At 40.0% G+C, this 25847-nt stretch overlaps 1 protein-coding gene and 2 long non-coding RNA genes across 6 annotated transcripts in view; 2 read left to right on the plus strand and 1 right to left on the minus strand.

Moving 5' to 3' along the window:
* The window catches only part of LOC145442946 (uncharacterized), a 177893-nt gene that overhangs the window by 37913 nt on the left and 114133 nt on the right, over positions 1 to 25847 (plus strand). The gene's annotated exons all lie outside the window — the stretch shown is intronic.
* Positions 1111 to 4760, minus strand: LOC145443306 (uncharacterized). Its single transcript, XR_013916384.1, has 2 exons — positions 1870 to 4760; positions 1111 to 1804 (listed from the first exon to the last, which is right to left on the minus strand). It is a non-coding gene; the product is annotated as an uncharacterized LOC145443306 (long non-coding RNA).
* Positions 5573 to 9364, plus strand: LOC145442385 (carboxymethylenebutenolidase homolog). Its single transcript, XM_080320278.1, has 6 exons — positions 5573 to 5701; positions 6427 to 6508; positions 6570 to 6705; positions 6786 to 6893; positions 8085 to 8322; positions 9116 to 9364. The coding sequence occupies exons 1-6, from the start codon at positions 5633 to 5635 to the stop codon at positions 9290 to 9292; spliced, it is 810 nt and encodes a 269-aa protein (XP_080176404.1). The 5' UTR covers positions 5573 to 5632; the 3' UTR covers positions 9293 to 9364.

Below are 25847 nucleotides of genomic sequence, written 5' to 3' on the forward strand. Positions count from 1 at the left end.
TGTTGTCAGGATCAGTAAAAGCAAATTGTTATACCTTCAAGGATTATAAAACCATTACTTATGTGTATTTTTCGTCGATGTTCATGAATGATTAATTCTAAAACATTTTAACACACAATATAACGGAATTTACATGTTTGTTGTTCATAAATGTAGCGCGATGGGAGATTTGAGGTACAAGCAGAGGTGGTCAAAGTAGTGAAAAAAGCTACTCAAGTAGAAGTAGAAGTAGGGATGAACAAATCTACTCAAGTACGAGTAGAAGTACTTCTTTCATACGCTACCTAAAACTACTTGAAGTAGAAGTAGAATTGACTGACTTTAAATCTACTCAAGTAAGTAAGTAGTTTTGAAAACAGTCTTAAATCCATCATCATCATTGGTTTATTAGCAATTTTTTTAGTTCAATACACCACAAAAAATGCGATACAATGAGAAAACAGGAAGATGTTGAAGCGACTTGGAGTAGTCTATGGAATCAGACACCCACCTTGGACTAGGCGATGTAAAGAGGAGGCATGCACACTGAATGAAAGTAAAGAAGATAGTATAGAGAAAGAAAGCGACAAGAAATAGGGCGGCATGTCATGGGAAGCGAGATCGTTAGATCAGTCGTGGTCCGGTAATCTTGAGGACGGACTGTATTTATTTAGTAGTAATTGCTTGTACTTCGACTTGAATGTGAACATTAGGGTTGTTCAGAATTGACCGACTTTCAAAAAGTCGTGGTTTTCAGTCCGATTCCCATGCCTTATACCATAAAAACATATTCTAGCTACTTTTTTTCGTAATTCATCCCTTGCATCCGTGTGCATTTTGAGCTGGAAGAATATCGGCTAAAAATAGGGGATTCCCCTAAAATTTGAGTATCGGCATTCGGACTAGGCTGGTTAACGTCATATATAAGCTGGGTTTATGCAGCTATTGCGGTTTGGAGTGCTACATAACCTTACTATAGAAAGTCTTGCCGGTTCAGGACACCATTTCATGTCCCACACTCCCTTAGAACTCCTCAAAACTGCCTGAGACTGATAGTCATTATGTTGGATCACATATCCTACTCTCCTCAACCCTACCTGACATTGTCCATCAATTTCCGGGATCACCATGTGCAAGAATACAACTGTGAATGTACATTCACTCACAGCCACATTTTAAACATCACATTGTTCACAGGAAACGAAACAAGAAGGAAAAGAAATTGATCAACTCGGCAAATACTACTTAAATCAGGTGGATGAAATGGTTGCTTTAGAGAAATCGGCATATCTGTTCCCGTGATCTCCCACGGCTTGTAAGAGGCTCGCCCGCTGTTCTTTTTCATCTGTTTTTAAAGCATCAAAGTCGGCATTCAATTTTACCAAACGCTCTGCTGGGTCTTTAACTACTTCAACACAACGGTACTCACAAATTCTTAAGCAGTCACAAAATGCTGATCAGTATGCCATTCCGAAACTGGAAGACCCAACTAATCATGTTCAGTATGTATAGCATCGAATAGAAACCACGATTCCGGTCCAATTAAATCAACCATACTCATTGGCTCAGAGACAGAGTCAGAGATTAGACTCAGAGGTACACATCTGCGAAATCGTTCAAGAATTGGCATTTGCAGCAATTTAGCAGCCATCGCTTCCTTCACTTTGTCAGGAATCATTGGTTTAGCCAAGAACATTGTAGATACCACCGTTTCCTCGGTGAGATGCCAATGATGTTTTAACATCTTTTTATATGCCACATTAGCAACCGCGAAATCGCATGATGTAAAGTCCGTCATGTCATGAAGGAATTTGAGATCATTACTCTGTGCGTCACATGCAATACCAGTTTTCAAGCTGAGACATAAAACTGGGCAATATTTATTCATACCAACTTTCTAATGAACTCTTCAGAATAGCCCATTTGCTCACTCCACATGAACATTTTTTGACAGTACAGCACTTGACTCGTCCATCCAGTGCTATTAGTAGCACCAGGCTTGCGAAAACGATTATCAACATATTGTTCATCTAAAATCACCAAGGCGCCTGTTGCACAGTCTCTGTATTCATCTCTTATCAAGAATTCTTTCTGCTTTCCATTATATGGCTTAATCAGTGGAATTCTTTCTTGCTTTGCTTCATCAGCTTTCATCGCCAACCCGCTGCCTTCATCAAACAGAAGTGTTTTAGAGCTTCTTAATTGATCAATATCTTTCCACTTCTTGGAAGGTATTAAAATCTGTATTTTCAGGGCCTGTGGTCGCCGATCCAAATACACACTTCACTTCCAGATCTCCCGGATGACTAGTTCATGAATATGATGGCGACAAGCACTGTAGAAAACTTTCCGGTTTATCAATTCTTCAAGTAACAGAACAGCACCTTTATTTTTTCCATTGTATGAGGATGTTGCGTCAAACACAAGAGCTCCGACATTTTTGTTAAATTATAAATTTCCAGCAGTTCAAATGACGGATCAGCCCGTAATTTCCTGTAGCACTCTGAGTTCGAATGCCAACAAGTTTGCCCTTCTCAAATGCGTTGGAACACGCAGACGATGCCAGCACTGCCAAGGCCTCAAATTGCTCTCCTAAACGACTCCTAGAGAGCTTTCCATTCCAGCGCAATGAGATGTGCTTTGGTGGATCGTTTGCTATTTATTCAACAATCGACTTAGGAATTTTACGATTTGCAATGCGTCGTCAATAGGTTCCAGATCTTGAAAGATGAAAGTCATTAGGGTCACCATCGCAAGCATTAATCAGTGCTGCAGTTATCATGGTAGCAGCATTATCGCTGACTTTCAAGCGATCAGAAACCTGGCATATGTTTTTGTCGTTGAACAGATTTACAGGCGCTTTTAGAGTCACAAATTTAAAGGAATGACCCGATGTCAACTGCGCCACTTCAAAATCACTGCTGTGGGAAGTGTCAGCTACCTGCGAAGATATAGATGAGCTCTCTGTAAATTCACCTTCGCTACTTGAAGCTGGTGCACTCTCTCGCACTCATGGTCCGTCTCTTTTGTTGCATGGTTTTCACTTTCAACACTGTATCTTTGCCACCAATCGTTGCTAATCACGGACCTCTTTGATCCTAATAAAATGTTTTGTATTCATGTTTCTTATCGCCGGAGAGAAGTGTACTTGCTTCAATTGTCGTCATCGCGTCAGGAGGTCCTCTATGCCCATTGTTCATAGCTTACTCAAGTTGGCTTCAAAGTCACTTTGTTTTCTTGATACATATTGCTAGCCTGCAGTTTTCTTTAGTGACAGTCATTTGGTTTCTGTTTTCCCACTGTCTCTAATCTTTCAATGGCATTGACTTGTGTGATGGTCTTTGTGGCAGCCAGGAACCAAAAACCTATTACCGTACTTCATCTCCTACGTCCTGGATGTGTAACTTTACTGGTTCATTTTTCGCATATGAATGCTCTCTTAGGTGTAACACATACTGCATAACTTTCCTAAGAGTAAGCAGCTTCGATCTCGTAATGTTTCCTCAGATGGCCCAGCTAGGAAATGTTGTGTCTGCGACCGTGATCTTCTAGTTTTCTTTGATACTATATCACTAGATGGCAATTTTCTTTTTTTTCAGACATTTCGCACTAGAGCTAATCCTAGAAAAATAAATATACATCAACTCAGTCAAGCAACGAAGAATAGTTGGAAACATTTCAGTTCTCTTAGGTCAAACACATACTGCACAACTTGAGCAAGAATAGTCGGATTAGATCCAGTTATTGATTCTGGAAGATAATGATTCCTAAATTGGAAATACTCCGACCAGTATATTGCTATCTTAGGAAATAACATAAAATTCAGAGCAACCGATTGGCTGTTTTCCACAGTCACTGGAAAATACATTTACAAGCTTTGTTTTCTATCCCAGTAGACAAGAAAGGGTATCAGGTCCATTAGATCGAATAATTCAATACTGCTACAATACTATAATCACTAATCCTGCGCTAGACTCGCTAACAGCATTAGCCAAAAAGCTTCCTGGTAAGTCCTGCACCTCAATCGTAAACACAGTTCTTCAACAACAAAGCAGCAAAACACCAGAGTAATCAATGATCCCCATTTCACTGCCGTGCCTAGCGCGTCATCAACGCTAGAACATCCGCTTCACGTCAATGAGAACACATGCGATTGCTGTCGAGTCACTCACAACGGGGGAATCCCCAAATTCCGAAGAATTTTTTTGGTGCATGAAAAAACGGCAAAATGCACACGGATGCAGGGGATGAATTACAAAAAAAAGTAGCCAGAATTTGTTTTTAAGGTATAAGGCATGGGAAACGGACTGAAAACCTAGACTTTTTGAAAGTCGGTCAATTCTGAACAACCCTAGTGAACATGCTCGTCGACTGTCGGATGGCCGGCGGGATACTGTTCCACACATCAGGTCCGGCGTATTTGATAGAGCGATGATCTTCTCGGTCGATCATATCATATTTGGACGACGTGGACGCGAGTGTGTTGTACTTGTGCGCTTTTGATTCCGAGGTAAAGAAGTCATTGAAATATTCGGGCAACGACCGCAGTGGAGCTGATACATAAACGTCGCGATTTCTATTTTCCGCATATCTTCTATGTTTAGGACGCCGAATCTCTTCAGCAGCGACTTGTTGGATAGGCAGCCAGGCCCCTTTGGGGCCCTAGCTATGATTCAGAGTACTTTATGCTGTAGGTTTTGCAGTGGCTTGAGTGCAGTTTTACTGGCAGCCCCCCAACAGAGGATGCCATAATGTAACTTCGATTGGATTAAGGATTCAAAGACTATATGTTTGCAATTTGAATATGTATTTGGAAATGTCACTTCCAAAGGAGCTCATTGCCTGGCAATGATCAGGAAGACAATTTAGATTCGAAAACTGCATTGTCACACAGGCGCTGCAATATCTGCCTTTCTCTCCAATTATTCAACGCTTCGTGAGATCCAAGATCTTCAAGGCGTTAAGGTCGAACTCGATGGTGATATTGGTTACAATTCCACTGACTTCGTATTGAAGTGGATGGATTAAACTTGTCTGATGTAGACTGCTAAATAACTGGATGGTACCCTACTATAGTAAAATTACGATATTGGGCAGATAAATTAACAAGCTATCAGCAATGTTTCACAGAAATATAAGGATTTTGAAAAGGGAGATTCCCGAGCCCCTAGATTCCGTTGGATGCGACACCGTCTTGACCTTCTTGCATAGACTTGTCTTAGCTACCACAACAATTTTTGTGCTAGACTTACTGTCAGCTATCGTGCGAAGATTTGGAAACTTAGTTTAACAGTAACTATTTCTAAATAATTTTTGATCTATACACCTTTTTGGCCTTACATTATGCGTTCGAAGTGGACTACTCTATTTTACTGGCAATATTACTTATTTATAAAATATAATTTCAAAATAATAATTGCACAAATCAGATGCAATATCACACACATCAGTGTCACACGATACACATTCAGAACATTCTATGCTATAAGAAATTATGAAAAGGACGAGAATGTGAGATATCGTTTCGTAACACATGTTAAAAGAAACATGATTCGTCCTTTACTGCCGCAGGCCATACCAGCGGGTATATAGTTCAGCCTTGCAACGATCAATCAACCGCTATTAGCCTGTTGCCGGTCGTTATAAAATCTGCATGATGTTGACGAGAACAGGGAGCGCTCTGTTCATATCGTTCATTGTAGTTACTCTACAATTTGCCACGGTTAGTAGCCGGAAGCTTGATAGTATAAAGTTTATACCGAAATGCTTTGAGATAACAATTCTGCGTCACAGGGATTTCAGGACATCAGCCCATAAGATAGGTCTAACATAAATAAGAGGATTTGTCCTCTATTCTCAAGAAGTGTGAATGGTCCTCCAAGGACTCCCAAATGTCGTCTTTTCCCCCATATTTCGAGTCAGTTAGGCCTACTAATCTCTTCCTCACAGTGTTCAACGGGGCGTACTTATTTCCAAAAAATTACTGTTGCCAGCCTATTTGTAGGATACATTTCCAGGATATTGACGTTAGTACATAATTTCACTGATATTTCTTTTAAACAATTCCACGATCCCGTTGTAAATGATCATTCCTTGCTGGCAAAAACGTAGCTGAATCTCTAAAATGAATTTGATTTGTTATTTTTGTGTCTGTTTTTGTAACTTTCGCTTTGCTTTGTTTTTTGTAACTTTCGCGCGCAACTATTATCAAGACAATGTAAAACATCATCAAACTCAAACGTAACAATTCTACTTTCGTTTTACTTGCCGGAAAAATGTCCACTTTTGGGCTCGAGAAATCTTGTAAGACTACATAAGAATATTAGGGTTAGCATGTTTTCAGATGGTTACTCTAAAATAAAATTACAGTTACCATAGTCTAATAGGGTAAAAGTAATGGCAAAATAGTGTAACAAAGGTGATCGAGTATCTTCTTTAATTTTTTAGGTCAAAGGACAGATGAGACAACCTTGCAAATTCGGGGATAAAATCGAATACGGAAAATTGGGCGAGGAAGTGCAGCTGCCAGGTTAATCTTTTTTGTCGCCCAATGATTTGTTAAGTCCTAACGTCGATCTGATCTCATTAAGGCGGACTTGATGCCTATGTATCGCACCCGAAAAATGTTACCTCAAAAGGAGGGGTGATAGTGATACAGGATATTTATGGATGGACTCTTTCAAACACGAGAGCAATTGTTGATATGCTCATGGATAATGGTTTCACGTTAGTATATACCCACTGACATGGATGCTCATTTATTTATATGTTTTACTATATATCTAAATTGTTCGCCTTTTTGTCAGAGCGATTTTGCCCGATTCGTATGAAGGAAAGCGAGCATGGAGTTCGTCAAGACCGAGGAGCGAATTCTCCGGATTTATGATGCGACGGCCGTCATCGGGAATTGATCAGTAAGCTTTTACAGTATCTTTGTTCGAAGTAAGCTTACAAAATGCCGAAGACGTGGGTAACGATCTTAAGCAGACTTCTCAGAATAAATTGCGGATTAGACTTGTATTATTAGCACTAGGTATCTTAATTCTATATTTGTGTCATGCGATATGCACATGTGAAGGATTTGCTACTATAAATAACCTGCGTGCTTGTACCACTTGAGTTGAAATCTTAGAATTAGAGAACTCGAGGTAGTAATTGTAATGAGTATCGTGTCGACGAATCCATCACTGAGTAGTATCGGAATTCATTCAGGATTTACCATCAATTACATCATATGCAACTTTAACTTACTGAACGTATACCTCAAACTCAAGCCTACTAAAGATAGATATAGATCTGGAACAGCGGTACTCAATGGATTTGTTTTTAACCCTCCGTTGATGTAAGATTCATTTGGGCACCAGTAATCCAAAGTAATGTAAGTGTAGTCATATATGTAATGGGGTAGATATTTGTATTGGAGACTCGGTGAAAATTTGGATTCCTCGAAGACTTGCAGAATAATGGGTAAGTGTTCTCCAGTTTAGAAAGGGTTAAAGTACGATTTTCACACTAAGTGAAAACGCCGTGATGAATATTTACTGTAGATCAGTGAGACCTCTGCTGTTCCTTTTTAAATACCATTCATAACTACAAGGCTTCGTCTTGGAAAATGTCAGCGTATTGTTCATTAAAAATACGACAGCATGAAACGAATTGCCAAATTGTAAATGGGTTTATAAGTATTGAAAATCGAATTCGGATTTCACTATGCACACGACGTATACCACCACAACAGTCACAATCCGACTATTGATCGAGCCTAGTTACCTACAACCACAGACGGGCGTGTCATCACAAATCATATATGTATGAGTCACATGAATCCCTTGGAATACCGGCTCATAACCACTGATCTAAAATTTTGTTAAGATTTCAAATGTTGAGAAAAACACTTGTGCTAGACCCGCAGGGAAGGAACGATTTTTCCTTCCAAATCCTGGATTATGCGATGATAAAATTTCAACACTGTTCATATCTACCCTTGGCAATTTTGAGATTAGGTTGCAAACACACTGTCGCATTCAAATTCCCAACTGCTTCCTATTGAGTTGTACCAGTCCTTTGTTATCAGACCAATACAATAATTATTCGCATGAATTCAGCATCATCACCGCCAGTATGGAATATCTACGCGACGAATACGCTATCACGAATTTCGGTATGGTCGGATTTTGCTGGGGAGGCGGTGCCGCTCATTACGCGATGGTCAATCGTAAGGACGTTTCTGCGGCTGTGGCATGTTACGGTCTCATGGATGCCGAAGATCCTAGATTCGGCAAGATCAATGGACCGACACTGTTTATTTTCGGGGGTTCAGACCCGGTAATTCCAAACAGAAGGGTGAGAGATATGAATACTAAGACGTTGCTCTGTAGTCAGTATGTCGCGACCGATGTGGTTTCTGGTTGTTATGGAATTCAAGCAATCAACTCATTGATATCATGTCAATTTTACAATTGTATATAAAATAATCTTTAGGAAGACTGACGTACTTGCATATTAAGATTGGTCAAAAATACCTATACGCGTACCTCAATTATTGTAGATGTGTCTGGATTTTTTCCGAGTAGTTTGATCAATCCAGACAAGCCTAGACGTTACTAAATGTTCACAAACTGAAAGCTAAATATTTCAAGCAAACTTTCAAGCAAATATTTTTTTGAATTTGGCAAGTTGCATGCTCTGTTGGTGCAGAATTTCTTTCCATGCCGCCATGCGCCGAGTGGTACGAAGTTAAAATGCAAATATTTTAAACCAAAGATGTTACAATAACGTACAAAATTGTAATAAATGGAAAAGGTTCACAGTGCAGAACCTACCAAAAAGATTCATTTGTGAACGCGAAACTCCAAATTTTTTAGGCTCACACACTGAACGAGCATGTGAACCTCACGTTCGCACCATCCCTAGATAATATCTAATAATCAAGCTAAACTTTTGCATTAATAGTAAATTGCGTGTCTATACCTTGTATATTTTCTTACTGATTTGTTTTTCTTTCTCTCATTGTGGGTCGTAAATTAATCTTGTATTAAAAATAGGTCACGAACTAAAAACGGTCGGAAAGCATTTTGCTTAGAGATTAGCAGAACGTGACACTTCCTTAATCCTTATTTTTATTGTGCGTGCCTAGGTTATCAAGCTTCGGAAAAGTTTGAAGAATCAAACAAGGAAGTTCGCGATTCGCAAATACCCAGGTCAAACTCACGGATTTGTGCACAGAAAGCTACCCACTCCAGACGACCCTAACAAGGACATGATTTACAAAGCAAGAAGGAAAATGATCCGTTGGCTGAAGCGCTTTATTTAGAGCAAAACTCCAAGCGCAGTATGAACCTTGTCAGTAGCAGAGCTCATCAATTAAAAGAGATTAAAACTACGATGTGTGTAAGGCGTTTATTTTCCAGTTTTGTCATGTTCCAGAGACAGTAGTGAAAGGGCCAGGCCTAGACGCAAGAGAAAGCGTATCAGGATATATGTAGAACAAGATGACCCCGTGAGACTTTTACGGATTGCATTACACATTCTCTGAACAATTGGATTCAGAAATCCAGGTTCAATCCTAATCATTACAATACACGGTCTTTGAAGAGGGTGTCGCATTTATTACTGAGGAATTGCACATGGATGCATTGGCCAGCTGCTAGTAGGCTATATATGCTACTACAGCTGATATAAAACTAGGTGTGGTCTGTATAGAGATAGACGTAAATAAACCATCCTCCGCCCCGTCTTCTTTTCTCCTTAACCATGGGCAATACACAAAGTCACAATATATGACCACGCGTCCAGCTTAAAGGGATCAAAGATCGCACTATACCTGAAGATTGAAGTATGCCGGACTTTTATAATAATCGCGTGTTGCATTTTCAGCTGCATGTTCCGAACGTATTTAAGTTTCCCTAGTTGCCAGAACCTGCATCGAAAACGTGTAAAATGATTGAATTCATCAATTACTATAATGTATAAAAACTGAACCACATTTCTCGGAATCAATTTGCGATAGCATATGAGCTGGCCTATTACATAGGCAGCCTATATAGTAAGAAAAGAGACAAGTTCGACTGGCGACAGATTTTCTTAGCCCAGTCAGTCAAAATTTAATATTTACTCCAGAAAGCTGCCACAGTGAATAATAAAATCCAATGAAATATACAGCAAATAGCAATTGATATAGATGTGTATCATTAGCAAGGCTAAACATCAGTTATTACCAACCGTGCTCCAAGCTAGCCTTCTTGCGGCCCTCGATCACTCCTAACATCTTACAAACATTTATTAGTAGTATTAATATTATTGAAAATATGAGTGGCGTTCATAGCCATTTATGGTCTCGTGCGCCACGATCGTGAGATAATTCAAATCAAGCGGTAATTAAATGAGCTTATTACAACTTAATACGATCTCAACAACGGCGGTCGACAATCGGGATACCGAAATTATGTTGCGTAGACAGACACAGATAAATAATAGTTGTAGTTTGTTTCTATCAATATAGTTGTCGTCAATTACTGTATATCAGTGTTAAAATAACGGATATTAGTTAAAGAATGTTGCTGAAAGCCATACTAGTTTCAAACGCACGGACGAATAGCCTGCATGACACATAACAATGTACACCTTGAGTTCTGCTGGTGATAGACCTTTATAAACTGTTTCTGTGAAGAGCACATGCAAATCTCACCTTCGCTAGAATCGGTGTGTTGCTTTTTTCGATGGACCATTTGTCGCCACCGGTGCACCGACTTTGTATATAGCTCTCGTGAACGCTGGCAACCAATGTCCATACGCTGCCTGCTGATTCCATGTCACAAAATACCTGAAATGCAGAATGACTCCATTCAATCAAACGTAGGCTACATACCTATAAGCTTATATATCTACAATCACCTTGAATAAAGGTCCGTCGTCGGTCGGTTTTATTCTATAAACACCTGATCTTCTTTCCCCGCTATGCAATATATCGCGACAAGATTTAGGGCCGACTCTTGGAAAAACTTCATATTTGAAACATTGAAAAATATTGCGTTTATCAAAATGTTCACTAATTGTAGTGAGCGATGAGAGTATTTAGTCATAATGGATACACCTATGGCCCATTCCCTCTTGGACATAACGTACCTACGGTTAGCCATGATTTAATTTCAGTTGAACTTAGACCAGGATATTGAGGACAGAGCAGGGTTGTAATGACTCGAGTCATGACTCGACTCGAGTCCGACTCGAGTCCCGATTTTCTGATGACTCGACTCGACTTGAGTCAGTTTTTCAAAATACGGAAATGACTCGACCCGACTCGAGTCAATCTGTGTATTGACTCGAACCAAGTCATATGACTAGAGACTCAGACGGCCATGACCGACATTTCATTGTAATTTCGAATAATAGTAAAGTAACCACACTATTGGGATTTCGTCTAATGGTACTGGTACTTGAAAATGCGACCTAAAACTGCTAAAAGTGAGGGAAATTAGTATATTTTAAATGCGAGCCATTCGATGTCACCAAACAGAGTTATAAAAAGTGGGTATAACACGACTTTACCTGAAAACTGAGCAGTCAACACAAGGACTTAGAGTCGGACTCGAGTCATAATACCATGACTCGGACTCAACCCTCTGCTCGATGACTTGGACTCGGACTTGACTCGGTGGTGAATTGAAAATGACTCGATTTGACTCGAGTCAAACCTATAAAAGTGAGATTGACTTGTGACTCGGAGCCTTGTGACTTGGTTACAACCCTGGGACAGAGTACTCAAGAGACTGCAGTAGAACTAGAAGTAGTGTCGCAAACCTCGACTCAATTGGAGGAGGTATAAATTTTCAACATCATGACTATTCGATCATATCGTGTATTGCATATGATAATTTTGACTTAAAACAGTGGTTTTTAACCTATTTGTTTCCCCAGCGTCCCTTTTCAGGGAGTATCATTGTTGATCTCAACACAATGGAGTTTACGTGGGCCAGACTAAAAGCCCCGATGAGAATACGTTCTCCGAGAAAACAACCCCTGAATTTCCCCGTCTCAGCAGTTTCTCTCCTTCTTATTGGAAGAACATTATAATTGTATACTTGACACACTATGTATAGCGAAGAGTAAGTAAGTAATTCACAAAATATGACGAAGTAAAAGCAAACTAAATCATCTCAGTAAGCGCTGAAATTAAAGGAAAAATACCTAAGTACTTCTTGAAAGTCTCTTGAGTTTTAGTATTATCGATACAAACGGTGGAAAAAAGTGACGCTTATCACAATTAAAGGACAGAGACAAGTTACCTCTTATGAGGGATGGAGTTGTAGCCATTTTATAAATGATATGTGGCCGATAGGCCGCATATTCATAATAGACGGTTTTATGAGTCACTCCCGTCTAAATGTTGATAGCAATAGTGCTCATTATTGTATCGATACTGGGTTGTATGGAAAGAGCCTGCTGCGAAGTCATGATCACTATAGCGTCATCTTCTATAGTTTTCGATGACCCTGTTTCACAGTCATAATATTCGTGCTATGACAGCTGAATTATGGCGTGATATCATAGTTTACGACTTTAATGCTTAAGTATCGTTGGAACTATTGGGCTGAGAATTCCAAACAGAAAAATCGGGTGGATTGCGACAAATTACCAACCTTACAGTTTCCAATAGTATGCCATTTCCCTATGATGAGTTAACGCATGCAGAATTGGCCTGGAATAGTAAAGCAGTAAAACAATATTGGGGCTATGAGCGAACAGGACTGGTGGCTATTCCGTATATACCTATAAGGCTGAATTCATACGAATTGACAATTACGGATATTTTAATGATTTGATATAACGTACAATGCTACAGTGTTGATCATGTTGGACGTTGGTGAAAATGAGAGGTGTGAATACGCGTAGAAAGGGGGCCGGAAACATCTTAGGACAGGTTGCATAAATCTGTGTGGGGAAGCGGTCCTATACAATTTTTTTTTTCAATCTTGGTGAAGGTGACTCACGAAACATGACGGTAGAAACTTGTTTCTCTAATTATATAGAATTTTCCCCAGAACGAGTGTCTGGTACTCAATGAAATGAGGCTATCATGACGCTTTATAACACAAAAATACTAGATAATATCCTCAAATCTAACGATTACACACATATCCCTGGATATCGTGATAGCCGTAACACGGTAATGTGAGCTCGTGAAGTATATACTTTGCATATGCCGAATTCAAAAGTGATAAGGATGTATTTAGGCTCCTCATTGCCTTCCTATCCGCGGAAATGATGTACGACAAAGGCTTAGAAACAGATCAACATCTAAGAAATCACAATAAAAAAATATTAGCCTAGCGCGAAATGACAATAGACGTCGAAACACCACAAATACCAAATAACGACAAGTATAATTCCTGTGTCGTTGTTTGAATATGCGTGACACAATGAGAATTAGGGCGCGAGGATAATACCGTAATGTTTTTATGTCCCGGGTCCATTAGAACCTGGTGAACACATATGCAGTGGCAATACACAAGTACGCAAACGCGGGGGAGCGGAATCTCCTTTCGCACCCATAATCTGTACACGTCGGCTACTGTAAACGTGTACAAACAACTTTTTCCCCGGATTCCAGCCATTCAGTGATTAAATTGTCGGGTTACCCTACAAAACGCTGCACACCAAATTTGGTTCAATTCTAACAAGTATAGGGCTCCGCGGATCCAATTAAAAATTTTAATTTATACAGGAAAATTAAAAAAAAAATTCAAATTTTTCTGTCAACCCCTTGAAATTGTTTCATACATAGAGTGTTGAGTACTATAGAGACTATTTGGGACAAATTAGAGTCGTTGCTACTCTTTCCTGCTCTGTCGTCCACGTGTTTTATCGGCCGACAATTATCCATCCACTTAGCGAAATTCTACGGCAGTCTAAATAACACTATACAGTAGAAACGTCACCACCAGGGATATCTAGTTCTAGGTATCCCTGGTCACCACGCACCTTTGACATCAACTGCGAATGTTGACAGGCTAAAAAGCAGATTATGGACTGAAAATAATAGAACTTTCGCCATCGCTATAAATTGGTTGCAACTGCAACGCTTGTAGAACGACCAGTAGCTCGATGCTTGATAATTATTATTCGTGACATTACTCCTGTTATTGCTATCCAGGATAACCGATTGTAAAAATAGGATCAGTCAAATAGAAAGTCAGTTCGGAAATTTGACTTCATTACGCGTGCTGTGCGTGGTTCGACACCTCCGGCACGCTTGTCTAAGAGTGTAACGTTTATTACATGAGTTGAAGTGTCAGTTGACGCGTTCGATCATGCTGCCAGAGATAATTCCATTCAAGTGTTGATCGCTATGCATGCCTACATTCAATCAATTGCAGTAAATTATACCATTTACTAGGTTGGTATCTTGATAACTCGATACATTGACTTTTTTGAGTCATCGACCCTCTATCAAACTCAACATCTCTTTATAACCCCTTCTTAAAGGCTATTAATGTCATAAGTGAGGTTGTCTTTCTCATTTTCCGTAGTATTCAAAAGATCGTATCAAATGAGCCAAAGAGTCTTGCTTTTAAATTGCTACTGTTCTACACTTTTAGTAATCTCGTCTCTCAAAATCGCCCATTTTGATAACTAATAATATTAAGTACGGACCTTTGGTTTTCAGAACGACGCATCTATATAATTTACAGGACTACGAAATTAAACCAAGTAGCAATTTTAATCTCTATCTATCGTGCCAAGCACGCGTTACCATGAAAGTCCTACTGGATATATTTGACTTTTACGAAATTTTCCAAGTTCCAGTTGTGTGTGTTGTTTGTGGTATTAGTGGTGTTTGTCGAGTACAATGGTCATTTACACCAGGCCGATACTTCTTACTTTTGATTACGTATCTGCCGACTTGTAGCACGGCTCACTTCTAGGCTTTTTGCAAGACACCGACTACACGGATGATATGGCGAGGAGGAGCCTAGATAAACCTCCAACACTTAGGTAATAATTTTGAAGTCGACCTCGGTCGGACTCGAACCCACAACCCATTGGTGTTGCAGTTCCAGTCAAGACATAGCGAAGTGAACGAAACGTCCTGTCCATTCACGGATGATATGACACATCTCATATTGTACTATAATGTTTACATATTGCTACCTGAAACCAAAATATCATATTCTATCTATGCAACACTAAAAGTTACAAATAAGTTGTTAGAAACTCATAGTGAAACTTTGCAGAAACTGTTGATCACGTAGTCATCGAGAGTGTGGTGTGCGCCAATGAAAGGTGCCGGTTGAGAGCTGCCTTGCGGGACTTCAGACTATCCTGCACTGCACTACGCAGAATTCATGAACTTACGATTATATATTATGCCTACGTCTGCTCTGGGGAATTTATTACGAAAACAAAGATGCAGTGCGTAATGTTTTCGTTGATATGAATATACATTACAATTATCCTCGTTTCTTGCCGCACGGCTACTGCACACCAGTGATGAGCATCGGAGCGGAGTCGGAGTGGATTCGGAGCGGAGTTTTGTTGATTTTGTGACAGTTGGAGCGGAGTCGGAGTTTACTTCAGATATTTTTTCGAAGAATTTCGGAGTATTGTAACTTTTGTCTCAGATATCTTTCGACCAGAATACACTCTTGCTTATGATTACAAACCAAAGCACAGACAGTTGACACCTTGTAAAGTTGTAAAATGACGGGCAACAACAAAAATGATTGCCAAGTCCATAAAAATCAGCCATCTGCACTGGAATTGGGTACTGGAGAGTAGACAATACTATGAGGCCAACCATATTATCACATTAGTAAAACACATTACCAAGTGTAACATTCTTGTCACTGTTTCGGATACTTGACGAGATTCATCGGAGTACCTCGTAGTCTGGGATTGAGCTCTTCGGAGTCGGAGGGAGTTTTCCTCAGACACTAAAGTTGTCGGATGGATTCGGAGTCTCGAAAAGCACTATCCGCTCATCACTGCTGCACACTGCACAGTCGTAACGTAACACACCATTTGCATGATGCGCGTCACTCACAGTCAACATTAGGGTTACCATACGTCCTCCTTTAAGAGGATTTGCCCTCCTTTTTGAAGAAATGTCCTCCCTTCGCCCAAATGTCCTCCTTTTAGACAATTTGTCCTTTTTTCAGCCTAAGAAGCCGAAAAAATGCAACAGAAGACGGTAAATTCTGGCTTTAAAGATAGAAGACGGGTTGCTCGGTAGTCAAATCTGAAGAATGAGCATTTTTATATTTTTTAGTCAACACTGATAATGTAAGGTAAAAGAGGGTATTTCGGGAGTCAAATCGGAAAAATGACCGTTTTATTCAGTCAACACTCATAATATAAGATGGAAGCGTGTATTTCGGGTGACAAATCAGAAAATATGACCATTTTTAGTCGACCCAATGAAATTGGCTGTATAAATATGCTTTTCTATTCCGTTTCAGTACGTTTTGGAGCCTGTGAAAAGTCTCCTCATTTCCCAATCCCAAAATATGGTAACTCTATTCAACATGGAAACAATTACCCTGTACACTGCAGTTAAAGCCATTGCTAAACCCACAACAATAGAAAAAGCAGGACGAGTTCAATACAAAAAGGCAACACTCCAAGTGATAGAAACGATCTAGGAGCCGATGTCGCTTCATGGACAGCACAAGAAGTCAACTTCACTGCCCTATGCAGCAGAGCTTTTATAGGCCTGGCTATCCAGCTCGGGCCTGAAACGGACAAGTTTTCACGCTCACGAATAGCACTCAATTTTATATCAATACAATGTCAATGAAGTTCGATTACTTCGGGTGCTTTCGCCATATTGCAATATTGGGCACCATCACGAAAGCGACAGGTGATAACCTAAATTGATTGGCTCGATTTCTCACCTGAACTTTCGGGAAGAGGGTTGATCCAGATGATATACAGTTACATTTCCCCGATTAAGGCGAAGTAGTATTTATTTACTGGCGATAAAATTAACAAGTTGGAGAGCTGATATGAAGTTCGAGCTACTTTCAACCAAAGAATATATACGATATACAATAAAGCCTTGGCCGTTGCTATCTTGTAAAGAAAAGTGAGCTCTTCAGATCTTCTGTCGTATACAGCAAATCTTCAGGACAGCCGTCACATCCTGTTATGAAAATATCGTAAAATGGTAGTAATTTCAGCTTCAAAAATCAATCCCAGTTCGTAAATGTTACTTATTACGGTTACCATTGTAGACCTCCCAGTAAAATGCTTCGAATACTCCGCGTGAAAGATTTTGCTATTGTCGAACATTACATAGAGGAGAACTAAAATATATTTTATTGCTTCTGAATCGACATTACATTTCGTTGTTGTTGATGCGGTTGCTATTTTACTGATAAATGACAAGATTCCCCATATGCTGGAATAGGTAGCTCGTATCAGATATCGAAATTGATCATTGCTTTGCAGTATGCCTACTCGGGACAGCACCCGTATTATTACCACATCACCAATACGAGTGCCGCGTGTACGAATGAATTGCACATTGCACAAAAAACTGATTTGTGATTACCCGCAGAAAGTCTAAGAGATTTTGATAGCCATTTTAAGACTGACTTCAACTTAACCAATTTGCCGTAGAAAATCATTTTATATAATATATAATTACCAGGGTAGCAACGAGGGCTTAGAAGTCGGAGCCGGAGCCGGAGCAAGAAGCCGGAGCAGTGCATTTTCAGCAGACCCGGAGCTGGAGCCGGAGCTCTAAATATAATTCGGGTGGAGCCGGAGCCGGTTGTTTGAACGGAAGCTCCATTAATATAATGCTCAAATGTTTTTCGGCCCTGAATTGAGCGTGATTGTGTTCTAAGGTGTCGTAATGATTTTTTTAAGTTTCGTAGTTGACTTTCGGCGTAGGCCTACCATAGAACTCATATCGAGTACAATTCAGAACCAGAAAAGAGTATACAACAAAAATCATGATCCGTTTGCGTCAAATCAGAGCTCATTCTCAAAATCATGAGAATGGCAAATGTCTGTACAGGCCTAGCTCGTTTTGCACAATACAGTTCTCTTGCAGGATTTTCAAGAAATACAGAAACTGTGCCAGTGTGCCATAAACATTTCACGAATGCGAATATAATTAGAATTAAATCATATAGAAACATTTCACGAATCACACAAAATGCACAAAAGTTACTAAGACGACCACGGTCGATCATCTATAACGATATCCTAAATTGTGTGAAAGTCTTCATTCCCAGATGCTGATATTTTACCTGTAAACTTTGTTATATGTAACCGTTATTGGTGGGCTTCAGATTTCATGAGAAAGCTCTAAAATAAACGCAATTCTTAAGTAACTCGACTAGACTTGACATGAGTTACTTCGTGTATTGAAACGACTTGGACTTATGCAGGGATACCATATGTCCCCTTTTAAGAGGATTTGTACTCTTTTTTCAAGAAAACCGAAATGTCCTCTAAGACAGTGCTCTTCAACCTTTTTCGTCGTGGTACACCCTTTTAACATTTTCTCAAAACTCGTACACCCCTGACCGTATAATACACCGATAACGCCGAAAGCCGCATTTTGATTACATATACAATACGTCCGGATTCCAGCGGGGAGTCGCCATGGCGCATGGACGACAAATGCTCATATGAAATTTGATACTGGGAACTTAACACCGCGGAGAGCCCTTGTGGTGCTCTGTGCCTTCACTTATTTCTTGAGATATGCAATGCGCAAATTTTCTTATTGTAGAAGCAAACATCCCAGCAGGCTTACAATATATAATTTATGTACCAAAATTGCGAGTATAAATGTCAAGAAAAGACACTAGAATTATGTGTGTAGTCGCGCAGTACGCGAAAATGTTGCCCCTTCAATGGATTTCATCGAAAATGTTGGTAGTTTCACATATTATTGTCAAAAATTTATTCATTCTCAGCTCACGTGATCAGATTAACCCGTAGAGCTGATGGAGGGTGTTTTCGAAAATATTGGGTACAATATTAATGATGATGCATCTTGCGGTTCTTATTAATCACTTAGTTGCATGTTGTTATTTCTTGGCCTCCCACCAGGATTGTTTGTATTGTAATTATTAATATTTTTATTACACATCAATAACAGTGGTGATAATCGCCTGTTTAGAATTTGTGCGCCACGACAGTGCATTTCCAAAAGTTTCGTATTTTTTCTTTGGGTAATGAGGACGACTTTCGCTTGCACGCGCACTCCCATTCTTCATTCTCTCTCGCTAACGTGCGTCTCCTTTCAGGACTCTGCTGCTGACTTTGAAGCTCGGTTAACTCTTCTTCTGGACTTTTCAAGACGCTACGTTAACAGGGGGTCGGCGACGAGGAGCCTAGATAAACCTCCGACACATATAGAAACATGGCAGAGCCGAGACTAGAACCAGCAACATTTGGTTGCATAATGACGGCCGCCAACACACGCTAATTTAAATATGTGTAGAAGGTCGGAAAATTATGGTTATGCGGCTGAATGAGGCCGTACGTCCGCAGGTTGAGCACCCCCGGCCTAGCCGAAATAAGGATGGACATTTGAGCAAGGCTGCAACGTATAGTAAATGATAAATACGAATAAGGGTTCGAGGTTACTGGACCACCATCTAACGCAGTGGTTCGCAAACTCGACCCCATGGCTGCGTAAGCATGTATTCTACGCTATTCATAAGCTGGCCACAGCAAGCACCAATTCAAAATGTCCGAGATTTAGCGGTGGTTTCCTCGATAATCATCAGACAGATATCGCAAGCAGAACACATGCTAACTCCACCCTGCTCTACTCGAAAAGGAAGTAATAAGTCCATTACCAAAGGTTGAATGATGAGAAACATTTGCTTATGACATCACATTGTACGATATTACACATCCAGTCATTCTGTTTTGAAGCATAAACTGGCGTATTTTTGTGATAGCTATAGTCATCGTATCATCGGTTCATCATAATGTGGATCTGGTACACCCCTGTACACCCCATCCGAGTGGTACACCCTTTCAAAATTCTGGTACATCCTAGGGTGTACGACAACCCCGGTTGAAGAGCACTGCTCTAAGACGCCCAAATGAGTAATTGTTTATGGCTCGACCAATACAAACTCGAGACAAATCTTGCAAAAATTTTTTCCTATATGTTTGAATAGATGTTAAGAGTAGAGATGGCCGAAGTAGTCATCGCTGGTACACATGTAGTAGTAGAAGTAAATGCTGTGAATTCACCTCAAGTTGAAGCAGAAGTTCCGATTTAAGCAAAAAAAGTAAGTATAACAGGTCTTGCATTTGCCTAAAAACCTGCAAACTGTCAAGCAATGGTATAGAAGTAGTTTGAAAGTATAATAACCACTTAGGGAATTAGTTCAAGTAAGCTAAACCTATTTGAATACTTCTACAAAGTATAAGTATAAGTACTTCAACAGTCTTTATCAGGGGTTCTGAACCAGTGGCCCACAGGAGCATTTTGGGGTGGACCACAGAGTTATTTGGAAAATAGTAGAACTAGTGAAAGTTTCGTTATATTTGTTACGGTATATTCGCTCAAAAATAGACATTCATAATATCGAATTATACGTAGGCTGTACATTAAGCTTCTCATCCGACTCTGATGAGACGTAGTGGCACGTATTGAGTGACAATGTACAAATTGAAACAGGGAGGTGGCCTTTGTCTCCTGGCTGCGACAACCTACGGCTAACAGCAACGAAAGTAATTTAGGTTGTATGATAACTGGAAGACAGCGCCATATGTCGTTTGCCCTTGGAGAGAGTGTGCATTAAACTCGGACTGAAGTGTATTTGATGTAGATTTACGGTACTTAGACAGGTCAAATTATTGTAACATAAAAATTGTCATAATAGCAAATTTTATCAATTATCAACTTCCTGTTGAAGTATGCCGCACCACCGCAACGAATCGTAATGGATTGAGGATTTAGTGCAGCACATTAATCTTCGGTTTAAAATGTCCGGCCTTGAAATCATTGTTGTCAGAATGATGTAAGAGTCATATGAATTTAGTATATCACTGGATTGAATGTTTTGACATCGCAACTTCAGTAAGTACAAGAAATACTATGTAGCCTATATTGTGAAATGTACAAGTACAGCTTACATATTAGAAAATCCTATGTCAAATTCTCTGTAGTATCCCATTTATCAAAGAATTGTTGAAAGTTGGTCCAGAATGGTTATACAATTACCCATCCTAGTGGAACTAAAAACCCAATCACACATTGGATACGGGGCTTAGATTATTGGGTTTCGTGACGTGAGTGGAACAGCGGACGGCCATAATGTGTACAGCAGGTATGCGATCTACGAGGGCCGTAACTGCCACACCTTGAACCTAGAATTGGGGGGAGATCGAAGGGGCCTAGATTTATTTCGTCGGTTTTATGTTGGAGTAGATTTATTCAACTTGAAAATTTTCGTCGCGCGCCGCACGACTTCATGTCTCTAGTGATCAAGATTTAAATATGATTAATAATAGAAAATGCGCATATTTTAGAGAAATTGGCATATCGGTGTCGGCGATTGCCAAGCATTGAACAGAAATAGAATAACAGGTAAACCACAAAACATGTTAAAACCGGAAAATGGGCAACGACCGAAAAAGGTTGAAAACCCCTGGTCTATACCAATCATGCGGCTAAGAGCAGAGCTTTGGAGCAGCCGTAAATTTGCATTGCTCCAGCTCCGGCTCCGGAGCTTTCTTGTATCATACATTAGCTCCGGCTCCAGTTCCGGAGCCGCATTATTACCCCTGCTCCGGCTCCAGCTCCGGCTCTGAAAACTATCGAAGGTGCCTTTGTATATCTGGGGTGGGCAACCTGCGGCAAGCGGGCCATACGTGGCCCGCGAGAAGGTTTTGAGTAGCCCGCGAGCTAATTTCCCATTATATTATCGAAATCCTGGTATATTATCGAAATTGAATTGCTCAGATTGTGAATTTGCAAGGCCAACCAAAAATATGATTAGTCTGGCCGCAACACTTGGGATGTTGATGACTAAAATATCAGTTCTGACGCGTTGACAGATCCAGGGTCCAGTCACACTTCAAGTAAATCGTCGTACATTACAACAAGCTAGAAGAGTAGTAAAATTTTTCTTCACGCTTCGCGTGTTTAATTGTCACACGATTTCTTGCTTTGTAGCCTACCCCCTCCTGAAAATGAAAAAACGCCTGATTTAGCCGATTGAGTCTAACTATATTCGCAATTACGAGAGAAAGTCTTTTCGCGTTTGCGCTCGCAGAAAGATCGTCGACGATGAAATGTAGACACAAATTGATTGTCATATATTAGCGGAAATCTTCGATATCGATATGTCCTGTCCTTGCAAACTGAGCCCAGCGGGCGGTATACAGTCGACCCGCAATATACCCAAGTAATGATAATATTAACTCTGAAAATTTTACGCGCCTGGCGTGCCTAGTCACCATTTAGCCGAAAAGGTTGGCTACCCCTGGTCTATATAGATTACTAATTTACCCGTAAGTAAGTTATCTATAGTAATCTAGAGTCTGCCAGCCGTCAGTAACATCGGATGCAGCATATAAGACATAGGTGTCGCCGTGTCGGCCTGTGACGTCATAATGAATACTTGTCAATTGTCGATCATAGTTGCACCAGAACGCACTTTACTCCATGCCATTGCTGTGTACGGTGTGAAAATTCTGATGCGGCGTTTTAACACTGGCACTGTACTCGTTAATACAGCTCAATTCAATCTTTAAATAAGCGATTATTATTCAACTGCTGTTACTGGAGTAAAAGCAATATGGGCGGAGATCTCGACCTGATCAATAAAAATTCGATTTGTACCAAATGGCAGTGTTGAGATCAAGTCACTACCTTCGAGTCACGAGTCATCTCGAGTCATTGCAGATTTGGACTCGAGTCAAGTCAAGTCAATCGATTTTCAAAGGTGACTCGAGTCAAGTCAAGTCACTCATTTTTTGGAGGTGACTCGAGTCAAGTCGAGTCAAGTCAAGTCAAGTCACGAGTCAAGTCACAATTCAAGTCAAATTGAATTTTTGAAGTTTGAGTGATGATTCAAAGTCATTACAATTTGCTAGCTGTGTGAAAGACAGATTAATTGATCATTTATCTTGAATCAAATAACTCATATCTAGGTAAATATACATGCAAAAAGACGTTGTATCCTTCACGTACACGTAGAGCTGCTAATAAAATACGTGAGTAACTGTACAGCTCCATGCTACAGTCAGTTATTATCAGCCAAAATATGGGACCTAATACGAAGCTTCGAGAAGTTGAAACAAAATGATACGGTACAATAGATTACACCCATCTACACATCCGTGAGAATATAAACGCAAAAACTATATTTAAATCATACAAGAGGGTTGGTAAATGTGAGCACTGCGCAACGTAGGCCCAATCATTGAGCCGTCTAAAAACAGAGACACATTGCTATGTAGCTTAATCTTCTTCTACTACTACTACGATAGTACGACAGCGTATGCTGTGATCGTTTAGTTTGCGGCCAATTTATTTGTGATCTAACAATGGAGGATCAGTGTACCGTACAATCAGTAAATGACTGGTTGCTCTCACAACGGACACCGACGTATCTCGAACAATCCAAACATACACAAGATACAGTGATTTATTCGACACCGTTTACTTGATGACTTGAAATTGACTCGTAAATTTTGCTCCGAGTCACGAGTCAATGCACATTTTTGAAGCTTCGAGTCAAGTCAAGTCAAGTCATTTTTCCAAAGTGACTCAAGTCAAGTCAAGTCATACGAAAAAGTTGACTCGAGTCATCCCAACACTGCTAAATGGCCAATGGTTTGACGTTTGATATTGATGCACTCGTTACCGGTCCAACCGGTGTCGATCAAGTTTATCGGAATATAATATTTTCCCATTGAAACGAATCGAGTAATCGAATTAAACACTGTGCCATGCACAATGCGCCATGCCCATAACGAATTAAACTATGCAGTTTGCACATTACACATTTACAAGTCACAGTGAGCGATAATCCGGGAATACTAGAGTATCAAGCAGACATCAAGAATGAATTTACGAAACAGATGATTACAAATTGGAAATCACATATCAAATCAGTAATTTGTCTCCAACATAAATACCCTGGGGTCCTGACATCGCATAGAGTCGCTTGCACCGCGACAATTGTTCGCTGAAGGGGGTACAAATGGGGCGATATAGAGGGATAAAATGTTTAAACGTTCAGTCAAATAAATTTAATTACCCGCCAACCAGATACCGGTGCAAAATGCACGTAAAAATGGGTTATTTTGGAACTGCCGCGAAAGTTGACTAAAACATAAATAAACTCGGCAGAAACTGTCTTCAGATTCCGGAATTTTCAACCGCGAATGTTGACATTTTTGATCAAATTACGAGCGATCAGAGTAAGCTGTATAAATATTTCCCGTACATATGGTCCCCTTTCTCGGATCCAAAAATATGGGGGGGGGCGATAAACAGGCTTCACATGATGAGTTTAAAAATGTTGGAAGTCACTGCTCTATAGCGTTGTAGAAGCGATCATCTTCGAGCAGCATATTAGAGTTGCTTTCAAAACCTCTCATATCCACCTGTTGTTGTCTTAGTTTGATTTTACAAACGATTATTTTACCTGTGGGCTACTTGTTTGGATTTATTAAAATCGATTAATTGTGCGGAGTTCTGCACCGAACCAAATGTAATACGCATAATTCATGTGTAACCACGATCACACGTTTGATATTACAGAATGTGTCAGAAATCAGACACGACCATGACATTTACTTTTCGTCTGTTCACGATAACCGTGCTATGATGAAGACACCTCATTCGTTATATCATATTCATAAATCGTTCATTAGCGGAAAAGTAAGCTTATCAAGTAGTAGAAGACATAGGCAATCACTCGCAACATATTTACGCGGCCACGACTTTCACTTTTCGTCTGTTCACGATAAACGTGACATACATGATGAAAACACCTCATTCGCTATATCATATTCATAAATCGTTCATTAGCGGAAAAGTAAGCATATCAAGTAGTAGAAGACATAGTCAATCACTCGCAACATATTTACGCGACCACGACATTTACTTTTCGTCTGTTCACGCTAAACGTGCCATGATGAAGACACCTCATTCGTTATATCATATTCGTAAATCGTTCATTAGCGGAAAAGTAAGCTTATCAAGTAGTAAAAGACAGGCAATCCCTCGCAACATATTTACAGTCATCTTACTGGAAAAAAATCCGTTGACGAAGTCGTGACAAGTCTACGTCGCAGGATTTTGGCTCTACCGACGGTATAAGTTGGTATATTTCTGTTCTTTCTTTATTTTAGTCGTAATCTGGCGCTACCCCTAGGAATGCATTGGGAGGATTAATACGAGTAACTCAAAGGACTTTGGAATTTGGATCATCAGTAATAAATCGCGGTTCGGGTTTCTGTGCAGGCCGGGGACCTTTTAAGCCGGTGGTTCCCAACCTTTTTCCACCCACGTACCATTTCGAAGTTTTATGCAGTGCTCGCGTACCACCTTACATCCACCATTTATGACGTCATAATCCTGTGTTTGACCTAAGCTAGGGGTGTTCAAATTCTATTAAACTAGGCATCACCTGCCAGGGTTGATGGGATGCATGGAATTGTTTTTCCACCACCAGTCAAAAGAAGAACAACATATTGAAATAACAACAAACAACAAAAGTCAATTTATTTAATGCGATGGCTGCATTGCTTATTTTACACTAGCCGGTCGATGCGTGGCATCATAGTGTCCTATAGTGTGTGGATGTGGACACTAGCAAATCTCACGGCTCAGTGAAATTGATCTACGTCACACTTTCCATTTGGTCAAA

This window comes from Botryllus schlosseri, chromosome 7 (genome assembly GCF_051294905.1).
Source record: "Botryllus schlosseri isolate E-star chromosome 7, Bs_hap1, whole genome shotgun sequence".
Taxonomy (NCBI): Eukaryota; Metazoa; Chordata; class Ascidiacea; order Stolidobranchia; family Styelidae; genus Botryllus; species Botryllus schlosseri.

Bases quoted from the DNA above. Each gene is read 5' to 3' on its own strand.
- LOC145442385 (XM_080320278.1), top strand. From the start codon at position 5,633: ATGATGTTGACGAGAACAGGGAGCGCTCTGTTCATATCGTTCATTGTA. The intron at 5,702-6,426 runs GTTAGTAGCCGG...TTAATTTTTTAG, and splicing joins TTACTCTACAATTTGCCACG to GTCAAAGGACAGATGAGACA. The intron at 8,323-9,115 runs GTGAGAGATATG...GTGCGTGCCTAG, and splicing joins CGGTAATTCCAAACAGAAGG to GTTATCAAGCTTCGGAAAAG.